The sequence below is a fragment of the Bombus affinis genome, chromosome 8 (assembly GCF_024516045.1).
Source record: "Bombus affinis isolate iyBomAffi1 chromosome 8, iyBomAffi1.2, whole genome shotgun sequence".
Lineage (NCBI taxonomy): Eukaryota > Metazoa > Arthropoda > Insecta > Hymenoptera > Apidae > Bombus > Bombus affinis.
The window spans coordinates 3,021,469-3,037,036 of NC_066351.1; the positions used below are offsets into that span (position 1 = coordinate 3,021,469).

A 15,568-nucleotide genomic window follows, 5' to 3' on the forward strand; every position below is an offset into this window, starting at 1 on the left:
CAAGCAGTGAGAGTAGTCCGATCTTTTAAAAAGCACAAAGCGATCTTTATCGTTCTACTTACCTGTTAAAATTCTGCAACGTGTTCCGACGTGTTTCTGCTCCTTGCTGAAGCGAATCTGCGCCGCGTGACGGCTGTCTGCTCTTCTCGAATTCGCAGATCGACTCTTTCGTTGAAATCGTGCCAAAGGTCTCGGAGACATTGATTACAATTGCCGACACACGGATACGTTATAGTCGCAGAGAGAATCGTAACTCAACGTGTAACTTTTCAATTATCGATACGATGCATTCGCTAGCCGAACCATCGTCAATCGAAAAATCGGTAAGAAGGAATCGAGCAGTTGTTCAGCGTGTTTCGCGACAGGATTAAAACGAAATTACCAACAATCTCTTTTTAATAACTTATTACAGTACTTTATTAATCTCGTTAAGTTCTTAGATTACTTAAATATACACCCTGCGGCGAATTTCAGTACATGTCAATGTATTTTACCAATAAACGTGATGTCAATCTTGGCGCGCAATTATCGAGACTTTCGTAATTCCCCTCGTTCCGATAACCGATTATCATGGTGTTCCGCAATGATAACCGATTATCGAAACTTTATTTAATCGGACATATTAGCTACCCAATATACGTATTCATATTCGTTTGATGTATGTGCTGTATTTCTCGAAATGAAACATTTATAAAAGCGGCAGTCTTTTCTACGCTATCGATCTACTGTATATACATATATTATATACATACATACATACATACATTACACACACACACACACACACACACACGCGCGCGCGCGCGCGCGCGCACGCACGCATGCACGAACATATGCATACTTCATTCATATATATATATATATATGTGTGTATATATATGAATATACATATATACGATGTTACATACGTGTTCGTTATATGTACTTCGTACTTTTGTTGATTTCTTAATCTTCGTTTGTCTCTAGCTTCTTTCGCTTTTCTTTGTAATCCAATTCTTTTCACCGACATCTTATTACGACCTTATTTATTTATTATTTTAACAATATTTTGTTTCCTAATTCCATTTACTCGTTTAATCATAGTTACCAACATTTTCTATCATTACGAATACGTGAGTACGCTTCAACGTTCAGATCCTGCACTCGCATGAATGACAAACTCTTTCTTATTCTTTTACCAGAGGACGAAATTTCCTTGTTTTCTTCTTTTTTTCGTTTACTGTTTATGTCCCTAAATCACGTTAAAAATTACATGTTGTTCGTGGTAAGCGGAATAATTAGACGATAGCGCGAGAGAAAGAGTTGGAGAGATGGAAACGATAAAGTTTGATCGCAATAGAGAAGTCAAAGGGTGATCGAGTATGTGATGATTTGATGTGAAAAAAGGACAGCAAAAAGGCGAAAAAGAAAAAGAGAGAGCGATAGGAGAGAGAGAGAGAGAGAGAGAGAGAGAGAGACAGACAGACAGACAGACAGAAATGGAGGAGAAGGCATTATGGATGGATTACGAAGGAAAGAATGCCATGGAGTAACGGAGCCTCGGGGTGAAGGACGATCTCGTCGAAAAACGAGACGGGAGAAGAAATAGTTTCGTATAATGTAAAACAGCGTTCTTCGGTTCACAATGTTTTTCGTAAGTTCGGGAGAACGTACGAGGATCAGAGTAAACACCGTATGAAATATCATTAAGCAACTCTACTTTCGATTTCGGATCACTTTACCGTCCTCTGGCACGTGGGCAAGTTTACCCTGAAGAATACATTGAGTTCTATCAACGAGGCTAATATCAGAAATACGGCATACATACATAAACAGGCTCGACCAACTTTTCTATCAAGCTGAAACTTATTCGAAGCAAAAGCAATGTAGAGTAACATTAGTGTCGATAACAGTGATATGGCACTGTACTCGAGCCCACCAGAATTTATACTGATGTAATGTTTTCCTGGTTGTGTTGGTGAAAACGAAGATTTAATTAGCCACGGTAGACCCAAACACAACAATATGTCAAAAGTGTTTGATCCGATCGAGTTGCTAATACCCATCGAGCCGTGTCCTGGTACAAAATAAATCGATCGAAAGATTTAACATAGAAACCATCGTGTTGTCCATTTCAAATATTATTCACAAATTAATAATTGTTCCTCACTAGTACTCAATTAATTCATTATTCATCTAATTTTTCATACGTTATATTCGCATATCAGCTTACCTTGCTTTGCCACTATTACGCTTGATACAGCCTCTGGTACGCTGGTACCAGCAGCCAGGAAAGTAATGCCCATCACGGAATCCGGTATTTTCAGAGTGTCTCCTAAAAAGAAAGTAATGACGTTTGCCTCACCCTGTTTTCTTTTCTTTTTTCTTATACGATTTCAGTTCTATCTGTTCTTTCGCTTTTTTTTTACTTGCTACCACTTTCATTACCAATTATAGTGATCATCCATGCGACCACATAGCTCAACGATCCAATCCAAATGATGCACATAAGGAACGTTATCGGAAACCAATTCTTGAATCGTGGCTTTTCACAATCCGGAATAGTACACATGAAAATTAAATGAATCGGCCAAGTCATAATCCATGCTGTTTTTCTTATCCACCCAGCTCGTGTCGGCCAAACCAATAATTCGTATTCATAATCTGTTCAACGTAAAAGTATATAACGCTTTTATTTTCCCTTTTTTCTCCTTCTCCCCCTCCCCTTCCCTATCTACGCTTTCCACCAACACGCTTCACTCTCTCTCACTTTCTCTCTCTCTCTCTCTTTCTCTCCCTGCTCCCCGCCCCCTCACCAGTGATTTTTCATTTTCATTTTATCCGTTTCCGAAACGGATAATACTAAATTTTGCCCAGTGAAATTTCTATACTACTTACTAGGGTCGGGATTCTCTTCTTGAGGTTTCGTTCCTCCATTTTGCAATGGTAGATCTATATGTTCAGTTTGTTCAACGGCCGATTGTACTTTGTCGGATCTTGCCATGTGAATTTCTGTGCTGCCTTCTAAAGAAACGACACTTTGTGTTTAACTTTTTTTAAATGGACAAGTATACAAATGTTCGGGACAAGTATATATATAGTAAGAAACGTTGTAAATAAATCGGTACACAACTATATTTGCAACGATATTGAATGTACTATTCATTCGTACACAAACGTAAGTACGAACATAGATATGTATTCGCACATGCGTATGTATATAAGATGATAATATTTACGATTTCAAAGAAAAAGACTGCGATATCCAGATCGTTATCGTTATTCGAGTCTATCCGAGCAGAGTAAAGTGTTTAGTGCTTGGAAATAGGTAATTCGTTTGTTCTTTATTTATTTTATGGCCGCTTAAAGAAGAGAAGAAAGGCACGTTCTCTTACCTGTCGCGTGTCGGTGATCATCCGTTGACGATCGATCAGCATTATGCGTACGGAATCGCGTGCATCGCTGAAACGATTTGTCCCAATACATGACGGCGATGTATACGATGTACAATAACACTAGCGTTAACGCTTCGTACCATTCTACTCGTTCGTCGTGTATGATACATATCAGAATGGCAACCGTAACGCCGTAGGCGAGGCAGTCTCTGCTAACTGGCCACCAGTCAAGAGGAACTACCTGTACGTATTCGATTAACGTACGTAGACCGTTTGAGTTGCATAATACATAATATACATACAGGGAATATTGATAGGTTTCTTAATTGCACGCAGTCAACTAATAAAACGATAATAAAAACTTGTCCAATACTCTATGTGCACCAAGTTATGTAGATCACAAAAACTTACCATCCCAGCACCTATACCGCAGCAAGCCGGTACCGCGAGAATATTGAATACAGCCGAGCCTACTATTGTTCCGACACCGATGTCACCTTCGGTGATGAACGTGCCGATTGCGTTTACGAACAGTTCCGGCGCCGACGTTGCTGCGGCCATAAAGGTAGCACCTGCCACGTCCTTGGACATTGAAAGTGCTGAAATTGAAATTTAAAAACATTCAGAAACAAATCAAGAAATTCGTATCACTTTGGTTCATTTCACACTTGACTTCGTTCTTCTTCTACTTTCTTCTACGTACAAACCAGCTGTTTCACCCGCGAATCATTCGATAAATTTATTCATCAGGTAGACGAACACAAGCGAAAAACATATTTATAAATCAACACCAATCGTAGCCTCCTAGAAAATAATATATTTAGAAATAACTGCGAAATGTTGCTTACCGTGACATATCTTTTCTACTGCGGGAACGAAAAATTTATCACACACTACCGCTAACGCGATAAACAGGTAAAGCGAAACGATTACGTGCACGACGACAGCTCCGCCCTGCCTCTGTTTCTCGTCGAAAAGGTCGTGTGGAAAGTCTTCTATCGCTGGAGGTGTACAATTTATACCTAAAACATAATATCTCTTTATTTTCATGTGTTTAATTCCATGTCCAATGCGTCGAAGAAAAGATTTGTTCCTGGATACCGATAAGGACGATTTATTTCATAGTAACAGGTAGTTAATGTAACAGTTTGATATTTGGCGATGGAACGATGGTCAAGCGAAAAAACGCATCTAATTCGAACGAATTGTCAATTCTTTCTCTTCTATTTTTTTTATTTTTCATTGATGTCTATTCTACGTTCACCTATATTTGTTGTATCATATTGAAGGAGGAAACGGCCGCATCACAAGAAAGAAGAGCGACGCGGCGTTATCATAGAATTCTTGCTTGCCATTTCTTGCTCTTAATCCCATTATATTTATTTCACGTCCATTATGTTTCTCGTCGATTTTTTCGATCACTTAATAAATCTTCATTGTTTAAAGATACCGGATGTATGTGTATACAGTAAAACGATCGTGTTTGCTTACATTCTATTGGCATTCGATTTTGGTTAATCTATTACATAAGTAGCGACGACCTTGCATACTTGGATAGAAACGTCAAATACACGCTCCACAAATGTGATTACGAACCCAGATAATTGGTTTGCATTCGTTCTAGTCACGATGATCACAAATATAATCGGTTCATTGACCTTCGATGTTCACCCGTTGAATCTCTTTTCCCGGAAAGATGTTTTACTTAAAAATTCAATTTCATTCATAATCACCTAACAATGACCTAGTGGCGACAATGATCAGCGTAACGACGCGGTTTCCAATATACTATTCGAAAATAAATAAGCGACACGCCTGCCGATTTTGTATACATACGTATTAATTGCAACATTCGAATTCATTTTCAGAACTTGTATTCTAAACTGGCAAATAAGTTCGAAGGCAAAACATACATATGTAATATATAAACACGTAAATAATTGTGACAAATGATACGATGCAATATTTTATCGTAGACACGTATCAATCTATATATATTTGAAAGTAAGCTGGAACATAGAATAGTACACAAATTTCAAATAACCGTTCGTGTCATAGTTTACGAGGCATTTGCTTGCTCGGTTTCATAAGTTACTCGATGAAAACCATTCCCACGCGCACTCAAAGACAAATAACTCTCTTGGATATGGCAGATCAGAAATGATCGCTACAATTGTTCACTCGCGACTCTCTAGCTTTATCATCGAATCGTATCTTTGTCATTTATTTGGTATCTTCTTTTCAACTTTTACTACGACATTTATGTAGGTACACATGTACGTAAATAGACGGAAATAAACACATGCATATGCACATTTTTCGTTACGGATGAGTGGACGAAAATAGCAAAAATAAGAAAATTGTGGAAAACTATTTCTATTTTCAACGATAGATTCGTTTAATGCTCCAATTTATCAATAACTATAAGTAAATGAAATATCGATGAGCATTAATTTTGACGGATACTATGTACAAGGGCTAATAAATATCTCACGCAACAAAATTTTTCGTTATATAAGTAAATCGTGAGAAATGTCTGATGTTTCGCTAAATTTTATTATATTTCTCGGCTTTCATCTAGCGTCTTTTCAACAAGTTATAGTTATTAGCCGTAGTTTGTTAAACTTTGATTTTCCCGATAATTCGATGTTGATTTACCTATCCTCTTTGATTCATTTCGTACATTCATTTCTCAAGTTTCGATACAAAATTCATTTAACCTTAATTGTACCTAACAATATTTTTACAGCATAATAATCTCCCTATAACAAAGTTGCACTTGTATATCATTGTTCCTTATCATATCCCAACACATTCCGAATAAATGAAATGGCAGGCAAATTGAAAGTTTTGTATTCCCTCTCATCGATCTTTTTTCGTAAATTTCATTAAAATATGCGTTGCATGCGACAACGGTATTTCATAGCAATGGCTGTATAACGAAAGGAAAAAATGTTCTTTTTCAGTAAATATTGGAAATAAGAGCGAATTTACGGATTTCAATGACCTTCAAATATGTTGTCAAGGTGAACATTCTGGAGAACTTTTTCCTATACATATAACCGCTGCGCTGTTCGGCTTTAGTTTTCAGGTTATGTGTAAAGCAATTTATGTTTAATACTATATGCATTATTTAACAAACTTGTTTTATAAATGTTTGTTTCGTAAACAATTTTTCAATGGAAGTAGATACGTATGTTATATTGAAATATTTACTAAATTTTTGATCAATCGAAAATTCTGAAATAAGTGCAACATTCCGTATATCAATCAATTCATCGAGGATTATTTCACGCCTAATGGCGGCCGGATACTACTCTGACCCAACCTATAACACATTGATTTTCCTTTTCTATTTATATAATATTACAAATGGTTTCCTTTCATCAATGCGTTAAGTTTAGGTTGGGCTATATAAAAATACGGTCGTTTATTCCAGTATAGAGTGTAATCATAATCTAAATTTAATTCAAGCTTTTGGCGAATATCTTGAAAAGTAATGCCGAACGATGATTATATGTATGTATAGGAAATAGTGGTTTAGAATATTGATCTGGTTAATATATTTCAAGGACTTTGAAATCGGCGAAGTCGCCCCTTTTTCCATTATATATTGTTTTTCTTACGAGGACTCTTTGCGCGTATTCCTACCTTCGTTTGCGGAGCTATTCAACGTCACTCACATTTTCCATGTGATTTTCTCTCATCCCATTTTAAAGTTTCCGTTGTTAAACGTTTCTCTACATCTTATACATATCTGCATGTGTATATATACACACACGCACACACACACATATAGTATATGTATATTGTATATACATTAATGACGATCGTTGAAAATCAAGATCAATTTGAAAGTGATATCCCATTGTTGGTGTATATGCGTGAAAGAAAAATCCTGTCTAGGTTCAAATTAACAACTTTGTTTCTTCACTTCCGTTCTTAGATCTTGATAATTCTTCTCCTATAACCTGTTACAATCGACGTAATGAAGCAAACGATGCACGTATTGGTGTCTTGTACAGGTTACACAGCTGTATAGTTGATGTGACTTCCTACCGATTAAGCAACCTAAAGAAGTTAAATTGCTCTCATTCAAGTTGGCAGAGGAGATGCCATTCATGTCTAATGTACGTCGTATAAACTAGATATAACGTGGCTTGACCATTCGGTGTCGAACGGTTTCGTCTCGTTGGAAACAAACGATGACCATCGGCTTGATCGCCGATCATTAAACGTTGATTCTCAATTAGCAATCTGTTGATTTTTCTTTCATCACATCGTCGCAATTTCGAATGAACTCAAAACTTTATTATTTCTTCTGTGTTTCGACCGCCGATAAGATCTATCGTGTACGGTGCACAGGATTTTTCATTTATATTTTTGCGTTTCTTCGCATTTCGATATTTATTCAAAAAGAACAATGTGCGAGAGCGGAGGCAGTATTTTTATCGTTATATAAACTTTTGCAGTTCAAATACATCCAGACGGAACATTTCTCAAAATCTCAATCCTAAATCATAAGCAGTACTATATTACTAGTACTGTTCACCTCTTCGTCTCACTTTGCTCCGTTACACGGCTATCTATTGAAATTGATATATATATATATATATATATATATATATATATATATATATATATATATGCATGCAATATATATATATATATATATATATATTATATACGTTTATATATATATATATAGTTATACATATATATACACATATACATATATATTATATATACATATAGTTGCGCCGATTCATTTTATGATTCCTCTATAAAAATTAAAATACCAACGTGTCTCATGATTGTACGTACGTTAACGAGCATCGTATTATACTTAAATAAAAAAAGTAACAATAATTTATCAACACAAAGACCACAAATAACAACGAATGTTAATTAACATGTTAATGTTTAAGCATCTGTTAAACGTAGCATTCGTTACGAGTAACGAATCGTGCGAATACATAGGTATATAATAATATATGTCCATGAGTTTGAACAAGTTTCATTATCACTAACGGTAACACAAACTAAATCTTTTAACATGGATCGTTATATCCAATAACTCATCAAATTGTTTAAACAAGGTTTCAATTAACCTGCATATAGAAGAACGACATGCTATGTGAAACTGGGATGAAATAAAAATAAGTAAAGGGAGTAGAAAGGAAGAAGAACGGTCGAGAGGTAGAGAGCAAAGAGCGAGAGAGCGAGAGAGAGAGAGAGAGAGAGAGAGAGGAGGAGAGAAAAGAAAGAGAAGAGAGAGAGGAGGAGAGAAAGGAGAGCGAAGGTGATAGAACAGAGAAAAGAGAGCAACGAGATTCAATTCATTCTATAAATTTTGCGATAAACATGTCTCTAGTCTGCACACGATCTCTTGTAGAAATAAAGATCACAGAACTCTTGCGATTTATAAAGAGAAAGAGATAATGAATAATTCATACGTCTCATATGAACAAACATTTTACTTTACGCGTACGTTGTGCTTTGACAAGCGCCCTTCTGCGCAAGATTAGTTTCGAATATCTCGTCTTATTCGTAGTCCTTTAGACCAATCGATCATCGGAAACTAAATCACAAGTATTGATGCGCGATACGCAGCACCGCACGACACACCTGTATGTTTAATTGAATTCAGTTGAAAATGCACCAAATGTTTGGAACGATTTTCTATTTTTGGCTTCTATTTTTAGTCGATCTTGCATCGTTGTCCCTTTCCTCTTTTCTCAGTCTTCTTCCTTCTTCCATTTGTCTGCCTCATTTTCTACCCCATACTTATTCTCCTTCATCTTCCTTTTCCTTATGATGTATACTATTCTTCTACTCTTCCCTCTGTTGTTATTGCTGCTGCTAATGCTGATGTTAGCCATCCTGCTGTCCCTCCACTTCCTTCTCTTCCTCCTCCTTCTCCTCGTCTTCCTCCACCTCCTCCTGTTCCTTCTCTTCCTACGTCTCCTCCACCTTGTTCGATACTTTAATTCCGATTTTTAAATATCATTCCGTTCTATCTTTCACCGCCATCGAAGCACACCCCCCTAACCATTCTTGTATCGATCAAACATATACTATAAAAAAGCATCCGTTCCCGATAATATTCAAAATATATTTGAACGAACCTCCTCCTAAGTCAGACGTATCCATGTTGTCAATCCCGTTGTCACACATATACTACATTAACAACTACTCCGAAGTCCGGCAGCGTTTGTTGGAATCGCCCCTCCCTCTAACTCTTCTCTTCTCATCTCTCGCGCATCGCGCCCGCTGAATCGTGCCGCGGTCAAAATGCGAAATCGTCATCGCACTAATCGTCGTTATGGCTTCCTTGAAAATTGAACGTCGTACCGTATATATTCTATTCCGACACAATCAAGCATTTTGCATTACTTATTCCCTTCAAATTTATTCCTCCAGTCGCACACGTCGCATACACACACTCGCGCGCGTCTATTCTTTTCCCATCGATTATTTTAAAGGCAGCATTACGATATTCTGGGAAGTAAACTAACTAACAAACGGATTGATAGAAAAGCTTTTAAAGACAGTAAACTATGTGACGGGATACGATGCGATGGGCTACAGTAGAAGCAAGTTGCAACAGTAAAAACGTAATGTCGTTCTCTCTGTATGATGCGCGCAAAGAGAACAATTAGCACTGTCAATTGTAAATAAGTTGATTGTCAGTCAACTGTAACTACGATTCAGTGTGTACGGTTCCATTCGAAAAAAAAATGCAACGGACAAGTAAGTAGAACTAGAAAAATTAAAATGAATAAATAAACAAATTGATTCATGCCCCTTCTTTTAAATCTCTAACTGAAATGATGTTTCAAAATTGAAACGCGTATGTACATTTGTACACTGTACACGCGTAAATATGAATATAATGTTTTACAATAGATAATCACATATATAAGGATAAATACCAGTAAACGTAACCATACACATATAAGTTTATGGTGTACAACATTACAGATCATTCACCCGTTATCGATAGATATGTAATTGACAATTAAGATGCTCCAGTAGCAGGAATACTCCTGTTGTTGGATTATCAGTAAAGGGATGTCTTTATTCGCTTTGTATAGTATCTTATCTGTGTAAAGTTAAAACCGATAATGCTCGTAAACGAAAAACATCGATGCGGTCTGCTCGACTTAGCGAATCAAAATTAGTATCATACGGAACGGCAAGTCGCACCGTTAGCTCGATCACTGAAACTTGTCGCTGATTACCTGAAACAGCGACTACGAAATGCCGCGGAAACATAGACAAATGATAGGCTACAGAATATTCTGTATGATCATCGTTCCAACGATGTATTTGATCTTCGTTAATACGTTAGCAATATTTCTTCCAAACAATGCAGCAAGTGCGAATAACCCTACGGATACGCGTAAGTCTCGTTTTCTGAATTCTCCTTATTTTCAATTCTTCCTCTTCCTTTCTCTTATGTTATATGTGCCTTATACATATCAAGTAATTCATATCGTATCATATTATTGTCATAAGTAAACAAAAGTCCATGACTTGTTTTCTTAAACATACACTTGTCCCTTATTGCGACATACACGATTAGTTGCGTTCTCTCAAAGAGTGAAGGAACAACTAATAACAAGCGATAAGTAATAAAGGGCAATTATGATGAGGCATTCGATGACTAACGAATGCGTATACACGGATGCATGCCGCTACGTTGAACGAAAAAGATGGTGGAGATATCGAGATACTAAAATTTAGAATGAATCATTACGTAATATGTTCGCATTATCAATACGATCTAAATATAATATATTTTATATATACATATAAAACTTTCACCTTTTATCTCTACGCTTGTTCTCCTTACTTTCCATTTATAACATAACATAGCCCCTTCGTTATCATTGGAATTTACGCGTATAGTTATTATTATATATCATTAAGAGTACGTACATACTCTATCTCTTTAAGGACTTCGCAAGTTATTGCAAATTGGACCAAGCACTATCGAAGCTGGAGAAAATGAAGTAAACTGCACTCCTCCAGCGATAGAAGAGTTTCCATCGGATGGCCTTACTCGACAGCAAAGACAATCGGGTCTTATAGCTATACATTTCGTGATAGCGATTTACATGTTTCTGTTACTCGCTATTGTTTGTGATGATTTTTTTGTGCCGTCGATTAAAAAAATTTGCCATAGTAAGTTCAGTGTAGCCGCTTTAATTTATTTCCACCTTATTTTTATTTCAAGATAGACTATCATCAAGATCTAAGAAAATTTTTTATATAACTAATACAGCTAAAACATTGGAACTATTACATGGATTTGATTTTCAGAGATTAACGTAACAGAAGATGTCGCAGGAGCAACAATTATGGCAGCAGCTAGCTCTAGCCCAGAGTTGTTTATCAATATTGTAGGTACTTTTGTCACGGAAGGAGATTTGGGTGTCGGCACGATTGTTGGGTCTGCTGTTTTCAATATATTAGCTGTGCCTGCTTGTTGTGGTTTATTTGCAAATCAGGTGAGATCTTTTCCTTACGCCTTACATAGACGGAACACACTATCGATTATGTATGAATCGAAAATAAAATCAAGTACATGAAAAAGGAAAACAAGAAAGAAACACGAATAAAGCAAATCTTTGTTCAGGTATTAAATCTGGAAGGGTGGCCTGTCACGCGAGATACTATCGCATATGCAATCACAGTTCTCTTACTTATTTTAACTTTACGAGACGGTCGTATCGAATGGTACGAGGGATTGATTCTCGTTCTCTTGTATGTTTTGTACATTTTAGGTAAGTTTATGAAGTACTATTCAGGTAATTCTCCATCGTTACTTGATTCTTTCTATCGATAAGTGATAAATAAATTAAAATAAATAAATATTTCGTTCCATTTTTACGAATCTTCATTGCTACTTCATAATCTCCACACAGACTGTTTGTATTTCTAATTAAATGAAACGGAAATGTTTATCGTTTTAGTAATGTGCTTCGATCGGAGCATACATCAGTTTGTTCAATCTGTAACAAATACAAGAAAGAAGTACAAGAATCTTTCCGAATCAACTCCTCTACTTTCTAATGGTATTGTTTATATCGATTAATTTTTTATTCAATTCAATTCTCTGAATTATACGTCGTTGAGTTTCATTTAAAAACACACGTCATCCGTTTGTTCTGTCAGACCTGGTTAAAAACACGGATATTAATTTGTTGGAATCGAGCGGTGAAGATGAATCGCGTAAGTAACATAGATTGCATGAAAATATGTACAAGAATCCTTTGAAAAGCCTTAACCTCAATAAATATCTACCTATGTGTATATATACTTATATTATTTTAGTTGATATCGTGAATATGAAGAATTGGCCAAATTCGACGTGCGAACGGATTTGGTGGTTGATTACTTGGCCTATAAATTTTGTGCTTCTCATTACGATTCCTGACTGTAGAAGAAGCACATTGAAATCTTGGTACCCCCTTACTTTTATCATGTGTATAATATGGATAGCAACTACTTCGTACATAGTTGGATGGGTCATCACTGTAATTGGTACGTATCTTTGCAACAATTGCTGTTATCGTTCCCAGATATCTAAATGCACTCGTTTTATTCTCGATATTGATTTAAAATGATCCTTATTTCAGGTGATACATTTAGGATTCCTGATTCCATAATGGGATTGACGTTTCTTGCGGCAGGAATGAGTGTACCGGAGGCTGTTTCTAGTGTTATCGTTGCGAATCAAGGTAATTTTCTTCATTTCACACTTTCACTCATCGATAATGAAAGAATCAACCGGTTAAAACGAATTTTCATTTAAACGCACCTCCGAAGTAACCGATTAACCTTTGGAGTGATTTTTTTGTGGTAATCGGTACATCGATCAAGAAATTATATATATGTAGTTAACGAATAGCGGTCATGATAACGTAGCTATCGTGAAATATCACGATAACATAGTTATCGTGAGACAGTTAGGTTACGATAACGCACCGCGTGATATTATCACGATATTATTATCAAATTTGCCTCATCTTAGAATCGCTTTATAATCAGTTACAAACCACGTCGTTTCATTATGTATTTAACGTATTATAAATGTTTTTACTTTTTCTTCACGACTAGCATTCATAAAGTACCGATATTTCATGATTTCTTTTCCTTTGTTTTTTCCTAATCTTTCTTTCTTATTTGATATTGCTGATTCAAAATATGATTTTAGGTCACGGAGCCATGGGCATAAGTAATTCAATCGGTTCAAACGTATTCGACGTGTTACTTTGTCTCGGATTACCTTGGTTCCTGAAAGCAGCACTTTTTCCGAAAACACCTGGCGATCATTATGTAACGATTAATTCACAAGGTCTGGTTTACAATTCCATATCGTTATTTTCTACTCTCACCGTACTTTATTTGTCTCTTCTAATTGGCAAATTTAAATTGACTCGATCCATTGGAATAGTTTGCCTCATTATGTATCTAATTTTCTTGGTATTTGCTTCCATCCTCGAACTCAATATTTTCTTTGTGGTTAATTTACCAATATGTGTTCACTGATACTTTGTACATATGTTTGTTAATCCACTGACAACCTATCTTCACTTGCCAAGTTTTACAAAAGGATTCGGAACTTTGAATTAGGCTCTCCTTCTATCTCCTTTCGATATTTTGATACGCACCACGAATCGTTGAAACATCAACTGAACATTGGTTTCACAATGAATGTATCGTGTTTGTCGCAAATAATTCAACTTTTAATTAGTTCATTATATTTTCCTGAATGTTTGTGCGCATTCTAGTGTATTATTTTGTGATGCATATGTACTTATGAATTTGTACACGTATAAATTTAATGACTGTAATATATGAATGCCTATGTATGTATGTATATATGATATTTATATAGCTATTTCAACGATTTACAAACCATTTATATTTAGCATAAGTGTTTTTCAAATAAATTTTTGAAGTATTGTACTTGTAGTTTAGCCAAGATACGAAAGAAAATTACAGATATTTTTATAATCCTCCGATATACGTAACATATAATGTATCTCATTACAAAGTAAGTTTCGATGGAAATATATAGCTGTATGAATATGTTAGAGAAAGAAAAAGAACACAGTTATTTATGTCATCCAAACAGATGCATTATTTCATTTGTTGTTTGTATATTTTTGCATTACATTATTCATTTTACAAGAATTTGCCTATCAAGAAAAAGAAAATACATATGTATGACATTATAAAGGTGCAAAATACAATGCTTTAAAGTTGACCGCAATTGGTAATTACAATCTTCTGGTGTGTTTTCCCACTTTGAGAGCCATAACCCTCAATTTTTTTTACTATGCCCATACCATCAACTACAGAACCAAAAACTACATGCTTATTATCCAACCAAGCAGTCTTTATAGTAGTTAGAAAAAATTGTGAACCGTTGGTGTTAGGCCCAGAATTTGCCATAGACAATATGCCAGGTCCGGTGTGTTTCAATTCAAAATTTTCATCTTCAAATTTTTCCCCATAAATAGATTTTCCTCCTGTACCATTGTGATTAGTGAAATCACCACCTTGGCACATAAATTTAGGAATTACTCGGTGAAAGGTACTTCCTTTATATCCAAAACCTTTCTCTCCCGTACAAAGAGCGCGAAAATTTTCCGCTGTCTTTGGGACTACATCTGTTCGTAATTCCATCACGATGCGACCCAATGGTTTATCATCAGCGGCTACATCAAAATATACTCGTGGCAAAACCATAACGATATTTGCAAGGCGTACTTTACTTTTTCACAACACCTCTTTCTCAGCAAGTGACATATAATGAGCAACAATAATTAAGCAGACGTTATTTTGTAATTCAACTTATGCTACTTTAATTTATTTAAGAAATAACTGAATCAAACAAAATCGTTTAGCAAAAATAACTAGGTTAGTTTCTTTCGCTTAGAAATATATATGATTAAAGTACGATCGACACGACATCTTCATTGTCACACTGTACCAGATGTGACCAGCTTAAACATGAATTACTTATATTTATGATATGTAGGTATATTCTATACATCCGCGGTTCTTAATCTTTTACTTACCACAGATCTCCTTTAAATATATAATTTTTTGTTATCGCGAACCCCCAAGACCTAATTTAAAATTCAAGTCTAGAGCTTGCCTTAAACATGTATATT

The 15,568-nt window shown here is 35.7% G+C and overlaps 3 protein-coding genes across 5 annotated transcripts; 1 reads left to right on the plus strand and 2 right to left on the minus strand.

Moving 5' to 3' along the window:
* Positions 1-390: 390 nt before the first annotated feature.
* LOC126919409 (sodium/potassium/calcium exchanger 4) lies at positions 391-9,670 on the minus strand. The gene is made up of 8 exons (XM_050728657.1): positions 9,503-9,670; positions 4,223-4,396; positions 3,786-3,973; positions 3,375-3,615; positions 2,878-3,003; positions 2,428-2,643; positions 2,213-2,314; positions 391-2,056 (listed from the first exon to the last, which is right to left on the minus strand). The coding sequence occupies exons 1-8, from the start codon at positions 9,549-9,551 to the stop codon at positions 1,713-1,715; spliced, it is 1,440 nt and encodes a 479-aa protein (XP_050584614.1). The 5' UTR covers positions 9,552-9,670; the 3' UTR covers positions 391-1,712.
* Positions 4,357-14,661, plus strand: LOC126919404 (sodium/potassium/calcium exchanger 4-like). Of its 3 annotated transcripts, none has more exons than XM_050728621.1 (9): positions 4,357-4,505; positions 11,337-11,564; positions 11,703-11,890; positions 12,019-12,166; positions 12,356-12,457; positions 12,558-12,614; positions 12,717-12,926; positions 13,022-13,123; positions 13,600-14,661. In XM_050728621.1, the coding sequence occupies exons 2-9, from the start codon at positions 11,498-11,500 to the stop codon at positions 13,932-13,934; spliced, it is 1,209 nt and encodes a 402-aa protein (XP_050584578.1). In that variant the 5' UTR covers positions 4,357-4,505; positions 11,337-11,497; the 3' UTR covers positions 13,935-14,661. The 3 variants fall into 3 exon arrangements, with proteins under 3 accessions (XP_050584578.1, XP_050584577.1, XP_050584576.1); XM_050728620.1 differs by lacking the exon at positions 4,357-4,505 and adding an exon at positions 9,817-10,127; XM_050728619.1 differs by lacking the exon at positions 4,357-4,505 and adding an exon at positions 10,574-10,779.
* Positions 14,503-15,399, minus strand: LOC126919446 (peptidyl-prolyl cis-trans isomerase). The gene has a single exon (XM_050728766.1). It carries the CDS (start codon positions 15,138-15,140, stop codon positions 14,646-14,648), a length of 495 nt encoding a protein of 164 aa, XP_050584723.1. The 5' UTR covers positions 15,141-15,399; the 3' UTR covers positions 14,503-14,645.
* Positions 15,400-15,568: the final 169 nt, after the last annotated feature.

Bases quoted from the DNA above. Each gene is read 5' to 3' on its own strand.
- LOC126919409 (XM_050728657.1), bottom strand. From the start codon at position 9,551: ATGTGTGACAACGGGATTGACAACATGGATACGTCTGACTTAGGAGGA. The intron at 3,004-3,374 runs GTAAGAGAACGT...TCGTTTCTTTAG, and splicing joins TGATCACCGACACGCGACAG to AAGGCAGCACAGAAATTCAC. The intron at 2,644-2,877 runs GTAAGTAGTATA...TACGTTGAACAG, and splicing joins AGAAGAGAATCCCGACCCTA to ATTATGAATACGAATTATTG.
- LOC126919404 (XM_050728619.1), top strand. From the start codon at position 10,638: ATGCCGCGGAAACATAGACAAATGATAGGCTACAGAATATTCTGTATG. The intron at 11,891-12,018 runs GTGAGATCTTTT...ATCTTTGTTCAG, and splicing joins GTGGTTTATTTGCAAATCAG to GTATTAAATCTGGAAGGGTG. The intron at 13,124-13,599 runs GTAATTTTCTTC...ATATGATTTTAG, and splicing joins TGTTATCGTTGCGAATCAAG to GTCACGGAGCCATGGGCATA.
- LOC126919446 (XM_050728766.1), bottom strand. From the start codon at position 15,140: ATGGTTTTGCCACGAGTATATTTTGATGTAGCCGCTGATGATAAACCA.